Below are 19,630 nucleotides of genomic sequence, written 5' to 3'. Positions count from 1 at the left end.
TCCTCACCACAGAAGGCATTTGAGTTACATCCAAGCCATATTCCCTTTGGCAACTTAGTTTATACCCACAACTACTACAGGCAGCTTCGCAGAGAATGTGGGACCCAGAGAGCCTCACATAGCTTTCTTCTCCTATAGGACTTTGTACAATTCCCGATCCTTCTGAGACTGCATCTTCACTTGGGCAGCATAGTAAAATCTCAATCATTTCAAACTGCATCAGAATTCCACAGGCTAAGGCTGGGCTTATTTTGGCCTGGAGCTTATTTTTACATCATTAGTAAACAAGCTAAGAACCAATAAGATAAGATAAGCTGAGCTATTTCAGGAAAATAAATGGCTTAAAGGATTTACTGGAATCTACTGTATCCTAATATGCAAATACGCTTATGGAGTCATTACAGCCCTCAGCTCTCACTGTCCACTAGGTTAGGTGATAACATATAAACTCAGAGTAGTAAAAGTAGATGAATTAGGTTTTTCAACAATAAAGACTGTCTTCCGTCTCCTCCCATCCCACTTTGATCATATTTTTACTGCATCTTCCCTTTTTAATCAACCTATATGGAGCAGGGGGTCCTATAATACATCAGGATCTACAGGCAACACAATGTAAGTTACACACAGCAAAGTACTGCACAGACCACTCCAGGTGTTCTACAGTGAACAGTCACACAGACCACAAAGGTAATTTGCTACTTTTAACACTCAAATGGCAGTTCTCGTGTGCTGTCTATATCCCTCCAAAAGGCAACCCATTAGTTAACTCTTGAGTATACCTTAAGAATAGGTAGGTTTTCCTGGTTAGCCTGAAACACTGCCCTGTTACAAAGACCTGCAATTCTGGACAGAGCAAGCCAGGTAGCTGAAGTCTTGTCAAAAGAGACACCTGATGGAGGCAAGAAAACACAACAGAACAATAATGCATTAACTTCAAAGGCTATGTTCTCAGTTCTCCTATTAAAGTCCCATAGAAATCTGCAGTGATACATCTCATTTCCCAATTAATGAAACCAATCACATTTTAGGCATTCTTCAATCACATTTGTAGGGCAATTTAAAGTTTCTACTGACATGCAAAAAATCAATATCCCATACCCTTGACTCTTCACTAAATGATAAAAAAAAAAAAAAAAAAGAAAGAAAAAGCTGAAAGCTTAAAAAAAAAAAAAAAAAGAAATTTCATGCAATTTCTTAAAAGAAAAAAAAACCAAGCAAAGTGAGCAGGTGGCTGAGGTGTGTGGTAGCCCTGGCCTTACCACTCTGATTCTCTGTTGTATCAGCTTCATGGATTTGATTGTCAAACCACATGTGGGCCACTGTCATCCGGTTCTGAGTCAGAGTTCCAGTTTTATCTGAGCAGATGGTGGATGTGGACCCCAAGGTCTCCACAGCTTCTAAGTTCTTCACTAAGCAGTTTTTCCTCGCCATGCGTTTGGCAGTAAGTGTCAGACAGACCTAAAAAATATTAGGAAGATTATTACTTCACTCAACCAGGTTGGAATTCTACACAGATTCTTGCTATACCCTAATGTGGAAGAAATTTGTCTAAAATTAAATCTCTCCAACCGTCTTCTGAAGTTTGAAGAAATAATAAGGGGAACCCATACATGAGGCTTCCCCTTCCTTCCAGAAAAGCAATCTATTAAGAAAAATAGTAACAGGATTCTACCATATCCTATCCCCCTACTTGATCCCAAGTTCTTCTCCTTTCTCCACTGCACTGTTCTGGACCACGTGATAATTTAAAAGCAAAATGTATGCTTTGGGGTTATCTTACGTATAAACAAATGCTGAGGTTTTCTCACTGTCAAAACTCATCATGTGATGTGGCTCTCAAGAAAAACTATATCAAACATCCAGAATAAAACATAAGTTGGCAATACCTTAGAATAGGATAGCGGAAGAGTGTAACATTCATGCAAGCTGATCTGAGTCAGGGTGACCATCACCTGCCTCTTACCGTGACAGTGGCCAGCAAACCTTCTGGCACATTGGCTACGATGATACCGATGAGGAAGATGACAGCCTCAAGCCAGGTGTACTCAAGGATGAGAGAAAGGATGAAGAAAGACACACCCAGGAACACAGCCACACCCGTGATGATGTGGATAAAATGTTCAATTTCTGCAGCAATGGGGGTCTGGCCTCCTTCGAGCCCAGAAGCAAGTGTGGCAATTCTTCCCATCACAGTGCGATCCCCAGTGTAGACAACAATACCACGTGCGGTGCCTTAAAAAGAAGGGGAGGGAGAACTGTACCTAATTGTATCTAACCTAAAGGAAGCCACAGATTTTACACAATTACATAGGATGACTAAAAAAAGAAAAAGAGTTGATAAAAGCACACTTTTTAAGGGCCAGCTCTTTGGTTGTACGTGCTGTTTGGCAAAGGGACTTCTCTCCAGTAGCAGGACAGCAGCTCTAACACCCATGCCAGACTGGTGTTGTTGACAGAAGGCAGGGTGGAAGTGGAGGGAAGGGAAACTGCCACAAGGTTTCCTGCCAGCTAGGAAAACACCTCTGCTCTGTGCTTGACACAAGTTGTCAGAAATGGAGCCAATAAAACAAGAGATCGTCCCTATGGTTTTGATTTTGTTAATGCCCAAGAGAAATACCACGCCATGCTCAAAGTGCCCAAAAATGGCCTACCTTCAACACAATTGGTTGAAAAGAAGGCAATGTTCCTCGTCTCCAGGGGGTTTTCATTTGTGAAATCTGGAGACCTAGTCTGGGGTTCTGATTCACCAGTGAGTGAGGAGTTATCCACCTATATGTGAGGAAAAGAAGAAAAATGTCATGTGAATACACCAGCTTTATCATGGGCTACTGTACCCCTCAAATCAAGCTGCCCAAACAGCAGAGCTAGCTATGAGGTTTGTTAAAATAAAAGATCTACCTTGCAGCCATTTGCAGATATGATTCTGAGGTCAGCAGGAATTCGGTCCCCTCCTTTTACTTCTACCAGATCCCCAACCACAACCTCCTCTGCATTTATGCTCATTTTCTCACCATTTCGAATCACAAGGGCTTGCTTTGGAAAGGAAACCATTTACACTGTTAGTATACCAACAAAGAGAAGGTAGTTTCCAAAACAAGAAAATAAAATCAAAAATAGTCATAATCCTAATTACCTGAATACAAAACAAAGGTATTATTCACTTTTTTATTTACACAAGTTACAAAAGCTTGCTCGCCAGTTTAAGAGATACTGCTGTTACATGGTGTGCCTGTATTCAGAGTTTACATTTAAAAAGAAAGGCTACCACTTTTTGGATAGAAGGAAAATAGGTTGGTTTTGGGTGGGGTAGAAGACATTCGTCTCTCTGATGAGTCATGTAATACTTGGAAAACCTTAACTTCACACTAATTCACAGGCTGACATGCTTGGGGCTGTCAAGTCATCCACTGGGGAAGGACAAAGCGTCTGGTACCTGAGGGACCATGTTTTTGAAGGATTCCATGATCTTTGAACTTTTAGCTTCTTGGTAGTAGGAGAAGCATCCAGTTATGATTACAACGGCTGATAGCACCACACCCAGGTACAGCTGGAAGGGAAAAGACAAGTTAGGGCCCGTGGCTCTACACAATAATTAGGGACATTCAATTAATTTTTTGACTGAATAAAAAAAAGATTTTTAATAGAGAAACCAAGATTTCAGAAATACAGAACTCGTGTTTTCTTATTTATCCTGCTAAAGACCACACAGGAAGGGTCAGAAATGGAGTCAGTCACACCAACACTTGATCAGTAATTGAACTTTTAGAAAGGTTCTAGATGCATCAGTTTCTCCTGCTTTATAAAACAAAGATTGTTTTTCAACCAACTTGTGGATTTTGAAGAATGGCCACCAAGCATTTCTGGACAGGTGAATGTGCCAACATGAAAAGCTGTGCTCTGCCATCCAGTGGGTGGCGGCTGGGGCCTGAGCAGAGCTGCCTGCTCACAGGAGCACATGCAGGTGGGCATCCCACTTGTAAGAGCATCTACAACGTGGGTGGTAGAGAGAGGAAGTGGAAATGAAGGAAGAATGGATGAGCCCTGAAGGCAACAGCTGTTCATAACCATTAAGTAATGAGTGGTAATTGAGAATAAGTGGGAGACAAAGACGGAGAAGATATCTGATGTGTACTACAAATCCATATGCTGAATTACAGAACTCACATTATCATTTTGAGGTTCCTCTTCTGTAGCAGCTTGGATGCTATAAGCCAAGAAACAAAGAATCGCTCCAATCCACAGTAACATTGAGAATCCCCCAAAGAGCTGCCGACAAAACTTGATCCATTCAGGAGTAGTGGGAGGGGGAGTGAGGGCGTTGGGACCATCTCGCGCAAGGATCTCAGCTGCACGAGCACATGTTAATCCCTGAGAAGCAGTGGAATATAAATAACTAAGGCAAACTGTACCAGCACTTACAAGCCAATATACCTACCCGGTAGCTGGACAACTGCAATAAGGATTTAAGGAAGAAACAAAATGTCGCAAGCTATAGAGCCAAGGTAAAACCTAGCAAATTCCTCCATGAATAATTCTGCTGATGAGCCAGCCCCCACAGGGTTCAGGCAAACAATATGCCCAAGGAATCCATAACACCCAGATTAAAACTCTTTAAATTGATCCATCAATAAATTTGAATTCAGCCTGGTTTCTTGTAAGTTTTAGATCAAGGGATTAATGTCAAATTGCATTTCTGCCAAAAAGGTATCTATTTTTACAAATCCATTCAGTTTTGCAAATGAAGAGCTTTGGGTTTTCTGTGTATTGATTTTGTCGGGAGGGGAAAAAAACCCCTCTACAAACATCAAAGGAGAAAAAAACTTCCTGTAGAAATCCTTTGGGTTAACAGCCAAGTTTTAAATATACAGCTTGATTCTTTGCTTGTCTGGCAGGGAAGGGCTCACCTCCATGTGCATTTTAGCCAACTCCCAATAAACCTGTTGACTGAAAAGTACTCACTGGAAAAAACCACTCTACTAAAGCCTGCTATTTTTCTTTTTTTTTTTTTTTTTTTTTTGAGACGGAGTCTTTCTCTGTCCCCCAGGCTGGAGTGCAGTGGTGCGATCTCAGCTCACTGCAAGCTCCGCCTCCCGGGTTCACGCCATTCTCCTGCCTCTGCCTCCCGAGTAGCTGGGACTACAGGCACCCGCCACCTCGCCCGGATAATTTTTTGTATTTTTAGTAGAGATGGGGTTTCACTGTGTTGGCCAGGATGGTCTCAATCTCCTGACCTTGTGATCCGCCCGCCTTGGCCTCCCAAAGTGCTGGGATTACAGGCTTGAGCCACCGCGCCCGGCCAAGCCTGCTATTTTTCTAATGGGCCTTAAACCCAAGATTCACTGACAGCAGACAATAACATATAAGCTCTCATTAAGAGATGAAAATATGATCACTTTTATACTCTCAAAATAACAAGTCAAAAAAGAAATATTTCTGTCTAAAGTTTCTATCTGTATTTTGTGCACGTTACCAAACATTTGAGTGCTATCTACATGCCAGGAACTGAATTCAGTGCTTTAATTAACTTGTTTAATTCTCATGACAATCCTTTTTTAGGCATTATTAACCTCATTTTACAAGTAAGGAAACAGACCCACAGCATTTGAGTAATGGGCATAGGTCGGAGAGAGCACACTTCATTAGGACTCTAATAAAAACTTAAGTGAGATGTGAAGTGGCTAGAGACCGCCTAGCACACAGTGAGCACAGAATCACCGTTGGCATGTTGTTCTGAGTTGAGTTGAGGCCTCCTCTTGGAGCTTAAAGTGCTTGTGTCAAGAAAAACGCTCTCAAACCACGTTCTTCTCTACTTTTTTTTTTTTTTTTTTTTTTGAGACGGAGTTTCACTCTTGTTGTCCAGGCTGGAGTGCAATGGCACAACCTTGGCTCACTGCAACCTCCACCTCCCAGGTTTAAGCAGTTCTCCTGCCTCAGCCTCCTGAGTAGCTGGGATTACAGGCATGCACCACCACGCTGGGTTAATTTTGTATTTTTAGTAGAGACGGGGTTTCTCCATGTTGGTCAGGCTGGTCTCGAACTCCTGACCTCAGGTGATCCACCAGCCTCAGCCTCCCAAAATGCTGAGATTACAGGCATGAGCCACCGCACCCGGCCTCTTCTCTACTCTTACACCACAACAATCAACACAGAATATGACTTCTGTGAGCAAAGGTGTGATGGTTTCTCCCTACCACCAAGGTTGCCTCCAATTCAATTCCAACACTATCTACCTGGAAAATCAGAAAAGTGGAACAAGATTAGAGTCCTGCCTTGCGACAGGTGAAAAGGAGGGCAAGAGAGAGATCCTGTTTCTTGAAGCCTGCTGCTGAGGTCTAACACACCCAACATTATAACAAAAGACTGTAATAAGGGCTATGGGAGTTATGAACCAGGAACTGTGGGCAAAAACCAATATATATCAGAATACCACAGTACCCATGGCTCTTGATGCCTTACTGAAAAAAATGCTACATATTGGCTTGCTATTCAAGTTATTCCCAGACATTTCAGTGATTATCTGGAAATAAGACACCCCTAGACTATTTACTTTTGTAACATTTGCTACCCATTTAGTATCAAAATCCTCTACATAACAAGGATACATAACGCCTATTTTATGAAAAGGTTTCTTTAATTTTTGTACAAAACAATTTCCAAATAAATGACAGAATAACTAAACAAATGATAGTATAACCATAACACATTGCAATGGGCTAGCTGGGAAAAGTACAAAAATGTGAACTGTTGAAGATTCAACTAGGTGAAAGATTCAACTGAATTTAACAAATGTAAAAAAATAAAGGGAAAATTTATCATCAAAAGGTCAAGGCATAAGCATGGCTTTGAAACCAACTGCAAGTCCTGGTGTTCCCACTTACTAGCTGTCAACTACTATAAAATAGGGAAAAGAAAATAACATCTACTTTCCAAAAGTTTCAGGGAAAAGAAACAGTAGCATATAAAAGCCCAAATTCTGTGCATGTCACATGGTAGATACGCAGATGGTGCCTGTCATTTTCTTACTAGAGCCCCTGAGGTTAGACCTGTATGTAATACAGGGGAAAATATAATATGGAAAACTAGGATTTTGTACAACAGCTTTCAAACTAGAACTTACCCGGCTCAAGTCTGTTCCATATTTACGATGAAGTTCATCAAGGCTAAGTTTATGATCATCCTAAGGGGAAACGGAAACAAAGAAAATAGTTAAACAGTGTAGTATTAAAAAATGACAGAAAAAATAGCATTACTCATTACTATCATTAAGCTTATTAAACAAAGTGCAGATGTTTTCTTCAGTGCAGAAGTTGGTACACTTTTCACCATCACTTTGTGGCTTCGCAACCACACAGCTATCATTGACAGCTCTTCACTGGAAAATGGCTAAAGCTGAGTGACGGTGGCCCATTACTATTTGCCATAACACTTCAGAGAAACCCAGCAGCTCTCAGGGATCTAGTAAAACCTTATCTGCCTTCTCTGATGACCAGGTCGATTCTAGACAGGTTAAGTCTATGGAAGCTTCCATTGCCTGGAGAGGCTGAATTTCCCAATGTTTGATATAATACAGAGAAAAGCAAAGACTCATGATATCAACCTAAGTTCCTTCTGTTATCTCTGGTTATGCCAGAGTGACTGAATAAGTTTTCCTACCCTCTAACAGCTTTTAAAAAGTGTATGTTCAATATTAACCTCTACGACTAGATGAGATCTGTACAGCTGCTGTGATCTCTTTTAATATATAGGAGTTCTTTGACCAAAGAATACAGTGAGGTCTGGGGGATTAAAAATCATGGATTTTTAGTAAGGAAGGGAATACAATATTCCTCCTAGTACTTACCATAGAAACTTCTTTCTTCAGTTCATCCATGTCCCTGTCTTTTTTGCCCTTTTTGCCCTTTTTATCACCTTGTTCTGAAACAGCTGCGGGCTCATACTTATCACGTCCAACCTGTAGGAGAACGTGGGAAAAGTGAGGCTATGAATTATGAACCTCATCTGAAACTGAAAATTCTGGAGCAGGGGATTTTGGTAGTTTTTAAGGTAGTCATAATTTGGAATAGTCATTAAGATAATAGTCACGAAAATGTATGCCAGTATATTGCCTACTACATAAGCAAAGCAATCTACTATTAATACATTGGCTCAAGATACATTCTCTCCATCCAAGAGCATTAAGAACACTTCTGAAGCTACTGGTAGGCTTCAGAATGGCCCTGCCAGCGCCATTTCCTTTTGGGGTTAATGAGGAGATTTTTGCTATCAAAATCCCTATTCTGCAGCCTTCCATCTTCCCTACTGAAATAATGAAACTAACTTTACATTATTAACTTAGAGTGCAATATTGTGCTTATGAGTCCGTATTCTCAATCAGACAGGCTTGAGTTAAAATCCTGGGCTTTACCACTTACCAGCAGTGTATCCTTAGGCAAGTTACTAACTCCTACATTTCAATTTCCTCTTCCACAGCGTGGAGATAAAGAATATTGCCAACCTCATTTCATGTTTTTAAGGATTAAATGATACAATACATCTAAATGCTAGTACTTTTATATTGTTTATATTCTTTGCTTTGAAAAGACATTATTACATATCAAATTTAAATATCTTTAGTGCTCACATAAGAACACTGACCTTTACCAGCTTCTCATATTAAAAAGTCAGCCTAAGACTCCTTAAAATTCTTTGCATAAGAGATAAAAAAGGGAGCGCCCAGCCCATTCTGTAGCCTGAAAATAAAACCTCCAAAATGAAAGTCTCTGGAAATGTTTTGACATAAGCAGGATGTAGGAAAAGCGTGTGCATTATCACATAATTCACAGGATCCACCTACGCCTCTCGAAAACTGGAACAATTTTTAAAGAAAATGTTGATTCTATAGTTTAAATTTAGATTGTTCCACTCCCCCACCCCTGTTGAAAAATCCTTGAGCTTATATCTACACAAAGCCTGAACTTGGTGCTCCAAAGCTTAGCGGAGCAGAAGAGCCCCTTGTTCCAGACACCTCCCGCTGAAGCAGCCTCCCACAACTACAACTTAAGGCCAAAAAGTAGACATTAGCAATTTTCTTAAAATGCATGACATATGGTGCTATTACTATTATTTTGTGGTTCTCCTTTACTCATTTCTAACTTTCCTAAGTGCATTACCAGCTACTAAAGCAATAATTAGGAACTCGTGTCCAGATTATAATTTTATTGTGCTGAAATGAAAAACGAAAATCAAAACGTATATGTGTGTTTCAGTCATAACTAATACAGTCGCAAATAAAATACAGTGTTCGCTTAAATTTAAAAATATCCTCTTAAGACTCCAAGGAGAAATCCTCCAAATTCACCGGAGTGGCCCACATGTAGAGACACATTATTTACCTTTTTAACTTCTGTGGTCACGTGTGCAGCACTACTTGACTAATAACTTCTTCCAACTGGGTGAGTTCTTTAGTTTCTATCTTATCTATTAATGAAGCAGGTCTAAAGATAGTCAACATTCTTGACATTCTCTCCATTATGGAGCAACCACATCTGTTGGTGCCTCTTTCGGTACAGCTCTTGGTGCCAGAGTTTAAATGAAAAATAGTAACACATACAAATGGACAAATAAAACAAAAAGGAAAAGGCAGGTCATCTACCAGAAAGGAACCACAGCTAAAGTGGTATATTTCCTTCATACCTTTAATGAGAAAGCACAACACTTAAAAAACATTTTAAAGACATTGCCTAAGGAGCTCTAAAAGATTTATGTGACCACTTTGTATTGATTTTCTTTTTTTTTTTTGGGATGGAGTCTCACTCTGTCGCCCAGGCTGGAGTGCAGTGGCGCGATCTAAGCTCACTGCAACCTCCGCCCACGGGTTCAAGCAATTCCCTGCTTCAGCCTCCTGAGTCGCTGGGATTATAAGCGCTCGCCACCACGCCTGGCTAATTTTTGTATTTTTAGTAGAGACGGGGTTTCACCATCTTGGCCAGGCTGGTCTTGAACTCCTGACCTCGTGATCCACCCGCCTCGGCCTCCTAAAGTGCTGGGATTACAGGCGTGAGCCACCGCGCCCAGCCTGTATTGATTTTTAAAATACAGCTCACAGATTCTCTCTGAGCAAGTTGAATATCATTGAAATATATTTCAATAAATGAAATAGTTATAACCCCTCAGCTTCATCATCTGCATGCTTTGCTTATTCTCAGACTTCCAATATCTTCCACTTCAGAAGAGAGAGGATAACTAGAGCAGCTAGGCTTTGAACACGTTCCAAAGTTTTACCCCAACTTACAAAATAAATGTCTTGCCCATAGCTTCACCACTATCAATGCTAAAGTTAGCTGGGAATCTAGAGTCCCTAATAATTCTCCCTTTTCTTTATCCATTCATGCTAGGTAAGGCAAAGTTTTAAATGAGGCTATTTGTGGGTGAGACACATGGTAAGTATTAACAAGTGAAACTGCTATTTCTTCAAAATTTTAATTTTTTCATTAGGCAATGTGTGTCTAGAAGAACCAGGCACCTTATACAATTTAGTTCTTCTCCACAAGTAAAATAATAACTTAATATTAGCTTATTCTGGTGGGAACCAAATATTACTTAAATCCCTATCAGTCTCAATTACCGCAGTCTCAAAGCTGCAAAATTCAGAGTCAGGGAGTGCACACTGGGTGAGATGAACAGTGGTAGAATCAGGTAGGACAATGTTTCCTTATTATTTTTTAAGGCATTAGGGAAAAAAAAAGGTCATGGGAAGGGTGAATGATAAATATGGCATTTCCTCGATCAACTACAGTAAACTTCCTGTTCATCTGGGCAATGGGCACACACTTCCTACTTTTTCAATTAGAAAGTTCAGGTCACTTCCCCCCTCCCAGAGGACTGGGAGTGATTAATCCTCACTCTCATCATGTTCCATGTAAGGGCACCCCCGCCCCTTTGAGCATCTCTGAGGAAAGGTATGATGGAAACTCAACAGATTATACCATTCTCTGAAGGGCTACTCATAAAAATGAAGTTGGGTTATGGGTTTTGTTTTCCCCTTCCATTCTAATTTAGGAAGTGGAAAGTCACAGCAAGGGCAGGGGCTTACCCATGGTGACACAGCTTAGCACAGCGTCATCATTTCATCCTGTGCTTCCCATGGATTCTATCCTCTCAAAGATTAACTAAGAATTTTGCTGTTTGATCTGGGTAGAGGGAAAAGGTGCCCAAGACATGAGAAGATAAAATTCTTGACAGGAGGAACCAAGGTTAAAACATGTGACAAGGTTCACTCACTTAAAAATATATACCAAATCCTCACAGTCCTCACAATGAGTGAGACATTCCCAAGACCTGCTAGAGCTGAGGATGTTCCTTCCTCTTTTTTGGCAATTAGCTATTTAATAGGGACAGGGTTGGGTATAGATATGACAGACATAGAAATTATCCCAAAATAAGCAGGAGCTTCCATCCCAGAGGTATATTGCTTCAGGTCTGCATAAGCTATAGCCACCGCCAAAGGCCTTAATACCCATCGCAAACACCAGCCTCCAACAGGGCAGGATGCGAAGGCTTTCTCAACCTGCATTTTTCCCACCATATCAGCACAATGTCCCGTGGCCAGCAGGGAGCTCAGAATTCTTGAGACTTCTGAAATTCCTGCTGAAAAAGTCTAGAGGGTACTTGAAAGTTCAAGACCCACCATTCCCTCCAGACAGGTCTGCTAATGGTGTTGAGTCTGCCAATTTATTCTAGTGTTGCCACATGCTGGCTACATGACCTTTGCCTGTCAGCCTTAGTTTCCTCATCCCTAAAATGGGAATAACACTTGGTATAACTATTAAAGAACCTAGAGAAGGCATTTTCATAGTCTGATTAGTCAAGAAACCATCAACGCTGAAAAATAAAACACCTTAAAAACTGGACTATTTCCAAAGCCCACAAACAAAAGCTTTTGACAGGCAAGAAGGGCCAGAAGGACGGCAAAAGGAAGTGCCCCAAATGCAGCCCATTTCAGAGTTGCCAAGAAGATTGCAGAAACAACACCTCTGGACATGATTTGGCAAATACCACTTTAGCAGGAAAGTTGTGTGATGGACTCTGATCTTGCTGGTTCCCTAGAGTCTGCCAAGTCTGGGCTACTCTTAATGTAAAAGGTAAGGGGGAGGGGTGCTTTCTCATTTTCCTGGTCGATACATTATTAAATCATGCAACACAACTGTGTATGTAGAAGTACTCTCAAAGCGCTACACAAAGGCTATTATTATAATTTGGTCTTAATTAACATATACATTACTGCCATTTTTCGCTTTCTACGAAAATTCTTTTCAAACCTTTGAAGAAAAAACTCCTTTGGCATTATTTTTCATTTGATCTTATCAGTGAAAACTTAAAGAAAATAACAGTCAAGAAATGATCTAGCCCAGTTTATTACATCTCCATTTGCTCCTAAATGACTAAGTAGTTTAGTTTATGTGCAAGGAATTGTCTAGCCAGGGACTGGAGGGCTAAGGGATGGCCGGGGTTGAGGGAGGACACTGTCATAGTACCATGGCTGCTATCCAGCCCCAGCAGCAGCACATCACTGCAGGAGCAGCAGTTCTCTGCAGAGGAGGTGAGCCTGAGGGGCCACCATGCCTTCATATTCCTTCTCTTGCCCACCCAAATATGCATCCTGGAGAATATAATTTACCAAGGCCAAAGCAGTAGATCCCTTTGTGAGCCCAGTTTAGTATATCCAAACTTGGGCAGCCCATCAGCCAGCAAGGGTCAAAGAACAGCGACAGCTCTAGCCAGCAGGTTCCCTCAACCCAAAAGAACATGACCTAACCTTCCTCCCCAATCTGCCTGCATGTCAATTCTTAATGAGCCTGACAGCCTACCCTACCTGCAGTACTGTACATCCATGATCATTCAAAAAATAAAAATTCTAAAAGGTGTAAAGAATCAGTGCACTTTAGATATACTTTTGCTTTTACAGTTATTAAGAACAACCAGACAAAAACTTCAGTTTCTTCAATGGAATATTCTACCTCTACATTAGGTGCATGGGTTATGAAGGGTTAAAACTTTATACTTATTCCTTAACTCCCCCTATTTGCTGACCACCTTACCTTCCTTTTTTTCATTTTACCAGATTGCTCTGGTTAGAGACAACTGATTAATAATCAGCGTATGTATTATGAGAGGACTAGAATTCCCAATAAGTCCTGATCACTCCTCAATTAGTACCCTGAAGCCTAGGCTACGAAGGAAAATGACTGCCAGGCTGAAGAGGATAAAGGCTGTCCAAGGCCCTAAAGAAATGTCACATGAATTGAATAAAACAAATATGGTACCATGGAAGCATCATGTGGAAGATAAAAGAAACACACAAGAGGATAACCCCAAAGTGCATTAGGGACCTGCCCCTACATGGTAACAGACTAGAAAGAGAAACCACAGCTCACCGATCTACATAGCAAGGCCCACTGAGTCACAAAATCTTACACTGATTATCAGGCTCCCAAACAATACAAGTCCCAAGGACAAAGCACAAGTTACCATGAATCAACTTATCAAATCACCGAGACAGCCAATAGTCATTACTAAATAGGGTTTGAATAAAAGCAGAAAGAGATCACGTGCGGATATATTTCATCATAAGTCACAAAGGAACTAGTGAGTGAGGTCTAAAACCAGATAAAGAGATTCACTGTAAAGTCACAAAGGAACTAAGGAATGAGGTCTATTGATCAAAAATCCCTTTGCTCAGGACGCAAATAAAAACCAAACCAAAGACAAAGTGTAGGGTGAAGGGTACTTCTTTCGTAACAGAATCTGCTATCCGAAACACCAAATAAATATGAAGAACTTCTTGTGGATTCCTGACAACAGATTTCAGCACAACTAATGAGGTGAGTCATATGCTAAGAACAGTCTCTCTCTGACTCCAGCCAAAGAATACACACTTCCTCTCATACACTCAATTCATAGCAACGTGAGAAAGTTCAGACCTGACTAGGTTCCATATCCCTCCCCCAAAATATATAAATGGAGAGTTTTAAAAATGAGTGAGTAGGTTTTACAGTTCTCTCTACTGCACATTATCATGTACTGGACATGTACTTTCAGTGTAATCTAGAACTGGACAGCTCTGGCAGGGATGGGAAACATTTTGCCTGGTGCTTTGCCGTCCAAACCCAGCCACTCTGATTACTGTGAGCCCATCTGATCTGACACTCGGGTTTCTTCTTCTAGCCTGTTGGCTGGCAGAGAGCCCTGGGCAGCTAGAAGAAGTCAGCACAGCACAAATGTTCAGGCTCCCTCTCATCACAGAAGGCCGAAAAGCCCATTTTATTTCGCAAGACTTCAAAAACGTCAAAATGATCATCAACCGCGAACAAAGTCCTTCACCTGAAAAGTGAAAGTAGACAGAAAGATGCTATTAAACAGGAGATTTCCTTGTTGAGCGAAGATAACAGTTGCAATAATGTCAATTGACACCTCTACTTGACTTTCCTATGAAGGGCAATTAACAGTATTTCCCATTATTTTCAAACCTTAATATGTTCTCATGGTGACAGAAAAACTGCTCTCTAATTGTGAAAGGGCTAATGACTTACTGACGAACAACAAACCCAATCTGTAAAGATTTGATCTTCTCTTGGCTCTAATTACTATACCTATGTAAGCCCAATAACAATAGCCACAACTCAGGCTGGCACGGCACTCCTTCCATAAACAGAACATAGATTACTTCACTTGATCCCCAGGATGAACATTCTATCCAAGAGCCAGATGAGAAACTGAAGCTTCAGGGCTTTTATTTTATTTTATTTTTAAACCTGTTTGTTTTTAAGTGAAGAAACCAATTTTACTTTACCATACAAAATCCTTCAAAGCTATTTTAGTTAAAGCCTTTCTTATTCTTAAGTTTAGATATATTTAAAAGAACATAACCTGATTTGAATAGAAAGTCACTTATCTGTTCATTTGTTGCTACAATAATCAGAAAACAATGACTGAGGGTACTGGAATGGAGCATGGATGAGTGCCAAGCCTATTGTGCTATATGATGTTGAGTTCACTTTTATTTTTAAATGCAATTTAGGAATAACCTTCCCAGGAATCTGTATATTTTAAGTGTTAGCCCTCATCTGGGCAAACATCTAACTGGATTTTTAAAGGCATCTTTTTTTGTTGTTTTTTTTTTGGTTTGTTTTTTGGGCTCTCAGGTTTACCACTCTCTCCCCATCTTCCCAGGTTTAGGAGGCAGGCCTCTCCCTTTCCTACCCTCCCACCCGAAGGTGAGTCACTAGAGTGTTACAAGCTTACTGGCAGGGAACACTACAAATTAACAAACAGTAAGTTACCAAAAGGGGATACACCCTTATAAAAGGGTACAGAAAGAACCTAAGAAGCAGGGAACTGTTACACGCTGAACAACTGACAGGCAAAGGGTGAGGCACAAGTGCTCTCTCCACCCCCCAGCTCTAGGCACTAGTTCTTCCTGTAACTTGCTCCACTAGCTCCCGGCCAGGCCCCGGCAACTTTCCACTCTGAGGCCTCTGCCTTACAATGCTTTAAGTCTAAAGTACTAGCTTTATATAGCAGCCAGAGGAGCTTTAGTCACACTTTGAAGCTGTGCTCCAAAAGGGCAGCTGATAACATTACCATACAACCAGGATTTCTGCTGACATGTGCATCCCCCCTGCCACCTTCACTGGAATCTTTTTTCCCTGCGCCTCCTTAAATCACTACTCATAAGCTATAATTTATTTTTTAGGCAAATAATATTCAAACTAAATCCAGAATGCAGTGAAAGACCTGGTGAGACCCCCCTCCTCATCTTTTACACACTTGAGAAGACAAACTTTCCCAAATTTCTAAACAGTTATGGTGTGTACCTCTGGTGAGTGAAACAGTTGCCGGTGGTAGGCCTAGCTGACGGTTTAAGCCGAGTCACTGGCAATAAAACCCAGTAAGAAAAAAAGAGACAAAATCCTATTTCATCCAGGAATGATTCAGCAAGAGCTGTTCTTTCATTTTCTTACCAAATGCTTAGGAACTAGACTTTTAAGGACATATAAAATCACCTGAAATATCATCAAAAGCTAGGCCACAAAGGGTACTGAGGAGAGGAGGGGAAGAAATTTACAATGACCTTAAAAATTAGCTGCCGGCACAGGCTTCCTGGTTAACCAATTATCAGCAGGGCTTTAGTCACTCTCCACCCACATTTTAATCCCCATGTGGAAAAATCCCAACATGAAATATTCTTCTGAACATTTGGACGCTCACAGTAAGTCACTGAGGACAAACACACACACACAAGTAAACTAATGTTCAATGTATCAGAATACTCAAAATGCTAACTACCAGCCAGCAGCCAAGCAGTTCAACATCCCAGTGTTCGCAGCTGTAATTTAATCTTGTGTTTGCTAGCCACTATACATTTTGTTGTAAGACATCTGGGTTTAAGCTCTACTAACTATTCAGGTGGGTTACTACCGCATCACTACTGTGCATGTGTGTCTGTGTGTGGTTATAAAAGACAACTAGATAAATGGACATAACTTAGATAGCCAAACCATCTCCATGGCCTATTAATTCAACATCACAAATACCCCAGTTTCATCCGAAGAATAAGTTTTGAGTTCTGTATAAAGAACTCAATGTTAAAGAGTAAATGTATGTTCAGGCTCGAGGAGACAGGCTGTTCAAGAATCAGGGACGCCTAGTCTGTCACTAGCCAACCGTTTGACCTTGAGCAAGTCACTTCACCTTCCTAGGCTTGGGGCACACATCTGTGATCTCTAAACCTCCCAAAATTAGCTCAGGAAGTAAACTTTTTTCTTTTTCTTTTAAGGCAGGAGAGACAAAGAATGAGCTTAAGTGCTTGTTTGTTTACAGAAATGATCAAGGGTTTGATGGTGAGGTAGAAGCACAGGCCACCAACCCAGACTCCATCAGGGGAATGGAGAGGCCCTGTACTCCGCTCTTTGATGCCACTTGACCTGGACCGGCCCTCCACGCTGTATGCTTTTAAAAGCGAGGCGAGTTGTGCATTTCCACTTGTGCCTGTTCTCCCCACCAGGTCCAAGTCTTTCAATTACCTCCTTTAAAACTCATTTAGAGTCCCCAAGGAGTGCAGCCTCCCTCTGCTCCCGTCACTCTGTCTACACCCAGAAGCCTCAGGGCCTTCAAAGACCTACTCAGAGTCTGCACTGTGCTAAACCCTGGAGACAACGAAGTGGATTCTCTCCCATTTGTATTCTCATGACATGGTCACTTTCACCCCATGAATTCCGAGGTTATTCGGTGTAAATTTTTCTCAACTGGACTTTGGCTCATTTGGGGTCCAGGTCCCAGTCTCCTGCAGTAGCTACGGGTAATAGCTACGGGTAATCAAGTCTTCGCTACAGAAATGTAGGAAAGCGGCGTTGTGACGATATTCCCACCACGCTCCGCGCCGCTCTCCAGCCCCAAGACCCCTCGTTTCCCTCAGCGACCGCCCTTTGGTGCTTCCGCGACGCTGGAAACCGGCAGAGCATTCCTACCACCGTAATTGCCTGCAGCCTCCAGTCCTTTTTCGGGTTTATTGTACCCTGAGGCCCTGGTGGGTCTGCCCATCCTCCTTCAGGGCTCGTCCCTTCAAAAAAAATCTGCATGCCTCTCCCCAACGTCGGACGACAACTCCAGTTGCTATCGGTGCATCCTGTGTTCACGGAAAGTGGCCCAAGAAAACCCTCAAAAGTATACCTTAAAGGCCATCTTAGGGCAGTGAAGACACACCCTTTCTGGCACCAGCCTGCCCAGCCGGCTTCGCACTCAGGAGAAGCCAGTTTTTTCTTTGGGGGAGGGCGGCCGCCTCTGCGCGGAGCCAGCTAAGCCCCAGCGCCTCCAGGATGAGCCCCGAACCCGGAGGCTGCCCCCGCCGGAGCCGGGGCCGCGGCGGGAACGGAGGCCCGGGAGGGGCCCCAGCGGAGCGCCCCAGGGGAAGGGGAGGAGCGCGCCTTTCCTCAGGGCACGGAGGGCGGAGGGAAAAGGAAGGAGAAGGAGGTGACGGCGGTCACAGGGAGGGGAGCCAGGCTCAGGGATGCCGGCTCGGTCCCGGGGCCGCCCCCGCTGCTGCAAGCCCCCTCCTCCCGGCCCCGCGGCTTCCCAAGCACCGCCTCTGGGAGCCCCCGGCCCGCTCGGCCTCGGGGGCGCGCAGCCCCCGCCCGGGGGCCGCCCACCCCCCCCCAAGCAATGCCGCGCTCCAGCCCCTCGGCGCTCCCTTCCCCCGCCCCCCCGTTACTGCGCTCCCTCCATTTCCAAACTGCGTCGTCTTTTAAGCCGCGCGGCTCTGCCAGCCCACTCTGCGCGGCGCCGCTTCCTCCTCCGCCGCCTCCCGCTGGCCGCGGTCGCCCTCCCGACTTCCTCCTCTTCCCCTCGAGGGCTCCCCAAGCCCCCTCCCCGAGCGCGCCGGACACTCACCCCCTTCCCCATGGTGGCGGTGCTCGGTGCCCGGCGCCGGGTCCTGTCGCTGGAGAATCAGAGAGAAAAGCACAGAGCAGCTCCCGGCCGAGCGAGCGGGGCCGGGGGAGCCGAGTGGAGGGAGCTAGGGCTGCCGCGGGGCGGGAGGGAGGGAGGGCGGCCGGCGGCTCGGGCCGATGCCGCCGCCGCTGTTGCTGCCGCCGCCCGGGCTGCTACCGCTGCTGCTGCCACGTGTCCGCCTCCTCCCGCCGCTCCTCTGCGCCCCAGACCCCGCCGCAGCTCCAGCCCGCGCCTCCTCCTCACTTCCTAAAATATGCAACCTGCGTGCTGGCCCCGCCCACGCCGCGAAACGTCACCGTTACCGGAGCAACCTGACACCGGCCGTGGGCCTGGCTCCGCCCCCTCCCGAAACCCCGCCCACGGGCCGGGACAGCGCCTGCTACGGCCAGTCCTGGCTCCCGGCAGGAGGGCGCCCGGGTCTGGGACAAGCGTGTCCACCGTGTCCTGGGAGGGCTGCGGGGCGCTCCTGCTGGCTGAGCAGCGGGGACTCGGCGGCCTTGGCCCTCCCACGCCCCTCCTCCCGCTGCCCTGCGTGACCCGCCTACTATGTAGGGCCCAAGAGGTCCGCAGTGGGTGCGGTACGGTCTCGGAACTGGGCTACCCCAATCGCCGCCGACCCGGCACCAGAAGTCGTGGGCAGAACGGCTTTTCCAGCGCTTCGGCGATCTCCTCTGGGACTCAAGGATGCTGGAGGGGGCTGGCGCTCGGGTGTGATTGCAGCCAGCGCCTGACTGAGGGACTCCGCCCCTCTGTGGAATCCAGGCCCCGCGCCCACCTGCGGATGGCCTCCCCAGGCGCTTGGCGCTTTCAGAGTGCCTCCTGTGACTTGGGGTCCTCTTTATCCACTTCCCACTTCGTCATAGCTGGAATGGATCTGAACTGGCATCGCCAGAAGTTTCAAGCGCCCTCCTCCCACCACCTCTCTGTCTTTAAGATTCCAAAATGAGAATCCAAAGGGCGACCAGCGAATTCATTCACGCTATTGTGTGAATGTAACCTGCTTGTCCAGTGTGGGGATTCTCTTTTTAGGGAAGAAAAACCTGAAACCCTAAGGAATGCGTATTTTAGCTAGAGGAGCTAAATCAAGGGGGAGGCGTTTGAGGACTTGCCAGGTGCCTCTCCACGCCTCCACCTGTCGTGGCAGCAT

The 19,630-nt window shown here is 44.1% G+C and overlaps 1 protein-coding gene across 2 annotated transcripts in view; it reads right to left on the bottom strand.

Moving 5' to 3' along the window:
* ATP1A1 (ATPase Na+/K+ transporting subunit alpha 1) overlaps positions 1–18,772 on the bottom strand; it is a 31,906-nt gene extending 13,134 nt beyond the window's left edge. The window contains exons 1-10 of one of the 2 annotated variants that reach the window (XM_063624664.1): positions 18,424–18,772; positions 7,841–7,951; positions 7,118–7,177; positions 4,165–4,368; positions 3,434–3,547; positions 2,899–3,033; positions 2,652–2,769; positions 1,964–2,232; positions 1,260–1,458; positions 780–889 (exon numbers count right to left, since the gene is read on the bottom strand). In XM_063624664.1, the coding sequence (XP_063480734.1) occupies positions 780–889; positions 1,260–1,458; positions 1,964–2,232; positions 2,652–2,769; positions 2,899–3,033; positions 3,434–3,547; positions 4,165–4,368; positions 7,118–7,177; positions 7,841–7,951; positions 18,424–18,435 (1,332 nt within the window). In that variant the 5' untranslated portion in view covers positions 18,436–18,772. Of the gene's footprint in view, positions 1–779; positions 890–1,259; positions 1,459–1,963; positions 2,233–2,651; positions 2,770–2,898; positions 3,034–3,433; positions 3,548–4,164; positions 4,369–7,117; positions 7,178–7,840; positions 7,952–17,706; positions 18,079–18,423 lie in introns of those variants that run through there. The other variant, XM_063624665.1, reaches the window with a different exon arrangement.
* Between the last annotated feature and the right edge of the window lie 858 nt (positions 18,773–19,630).

This window comes from Symphalangus syndactylus, chromosome 12 (assembly GCF_028878055.3).
Source record: "Symphalangus syndactylus isolate Jambi chromosome 12, NHGRI_mSymSyn1-v2.1_pri, whole genome shotgun sequence".
Classification (NCBI taxonomy): domain Eukaryota; kingdom Metazoa; phylum Chordata; class Mammalia; order Primates; family Hylobatidae; genus Symphalangus; species Symphalangus syndactylus.
The sequence above is the reverse complement of the archived record's forward strand: the minus strand, read 5'-3'. Positions and strand labels throughout refer to the sequence as shown.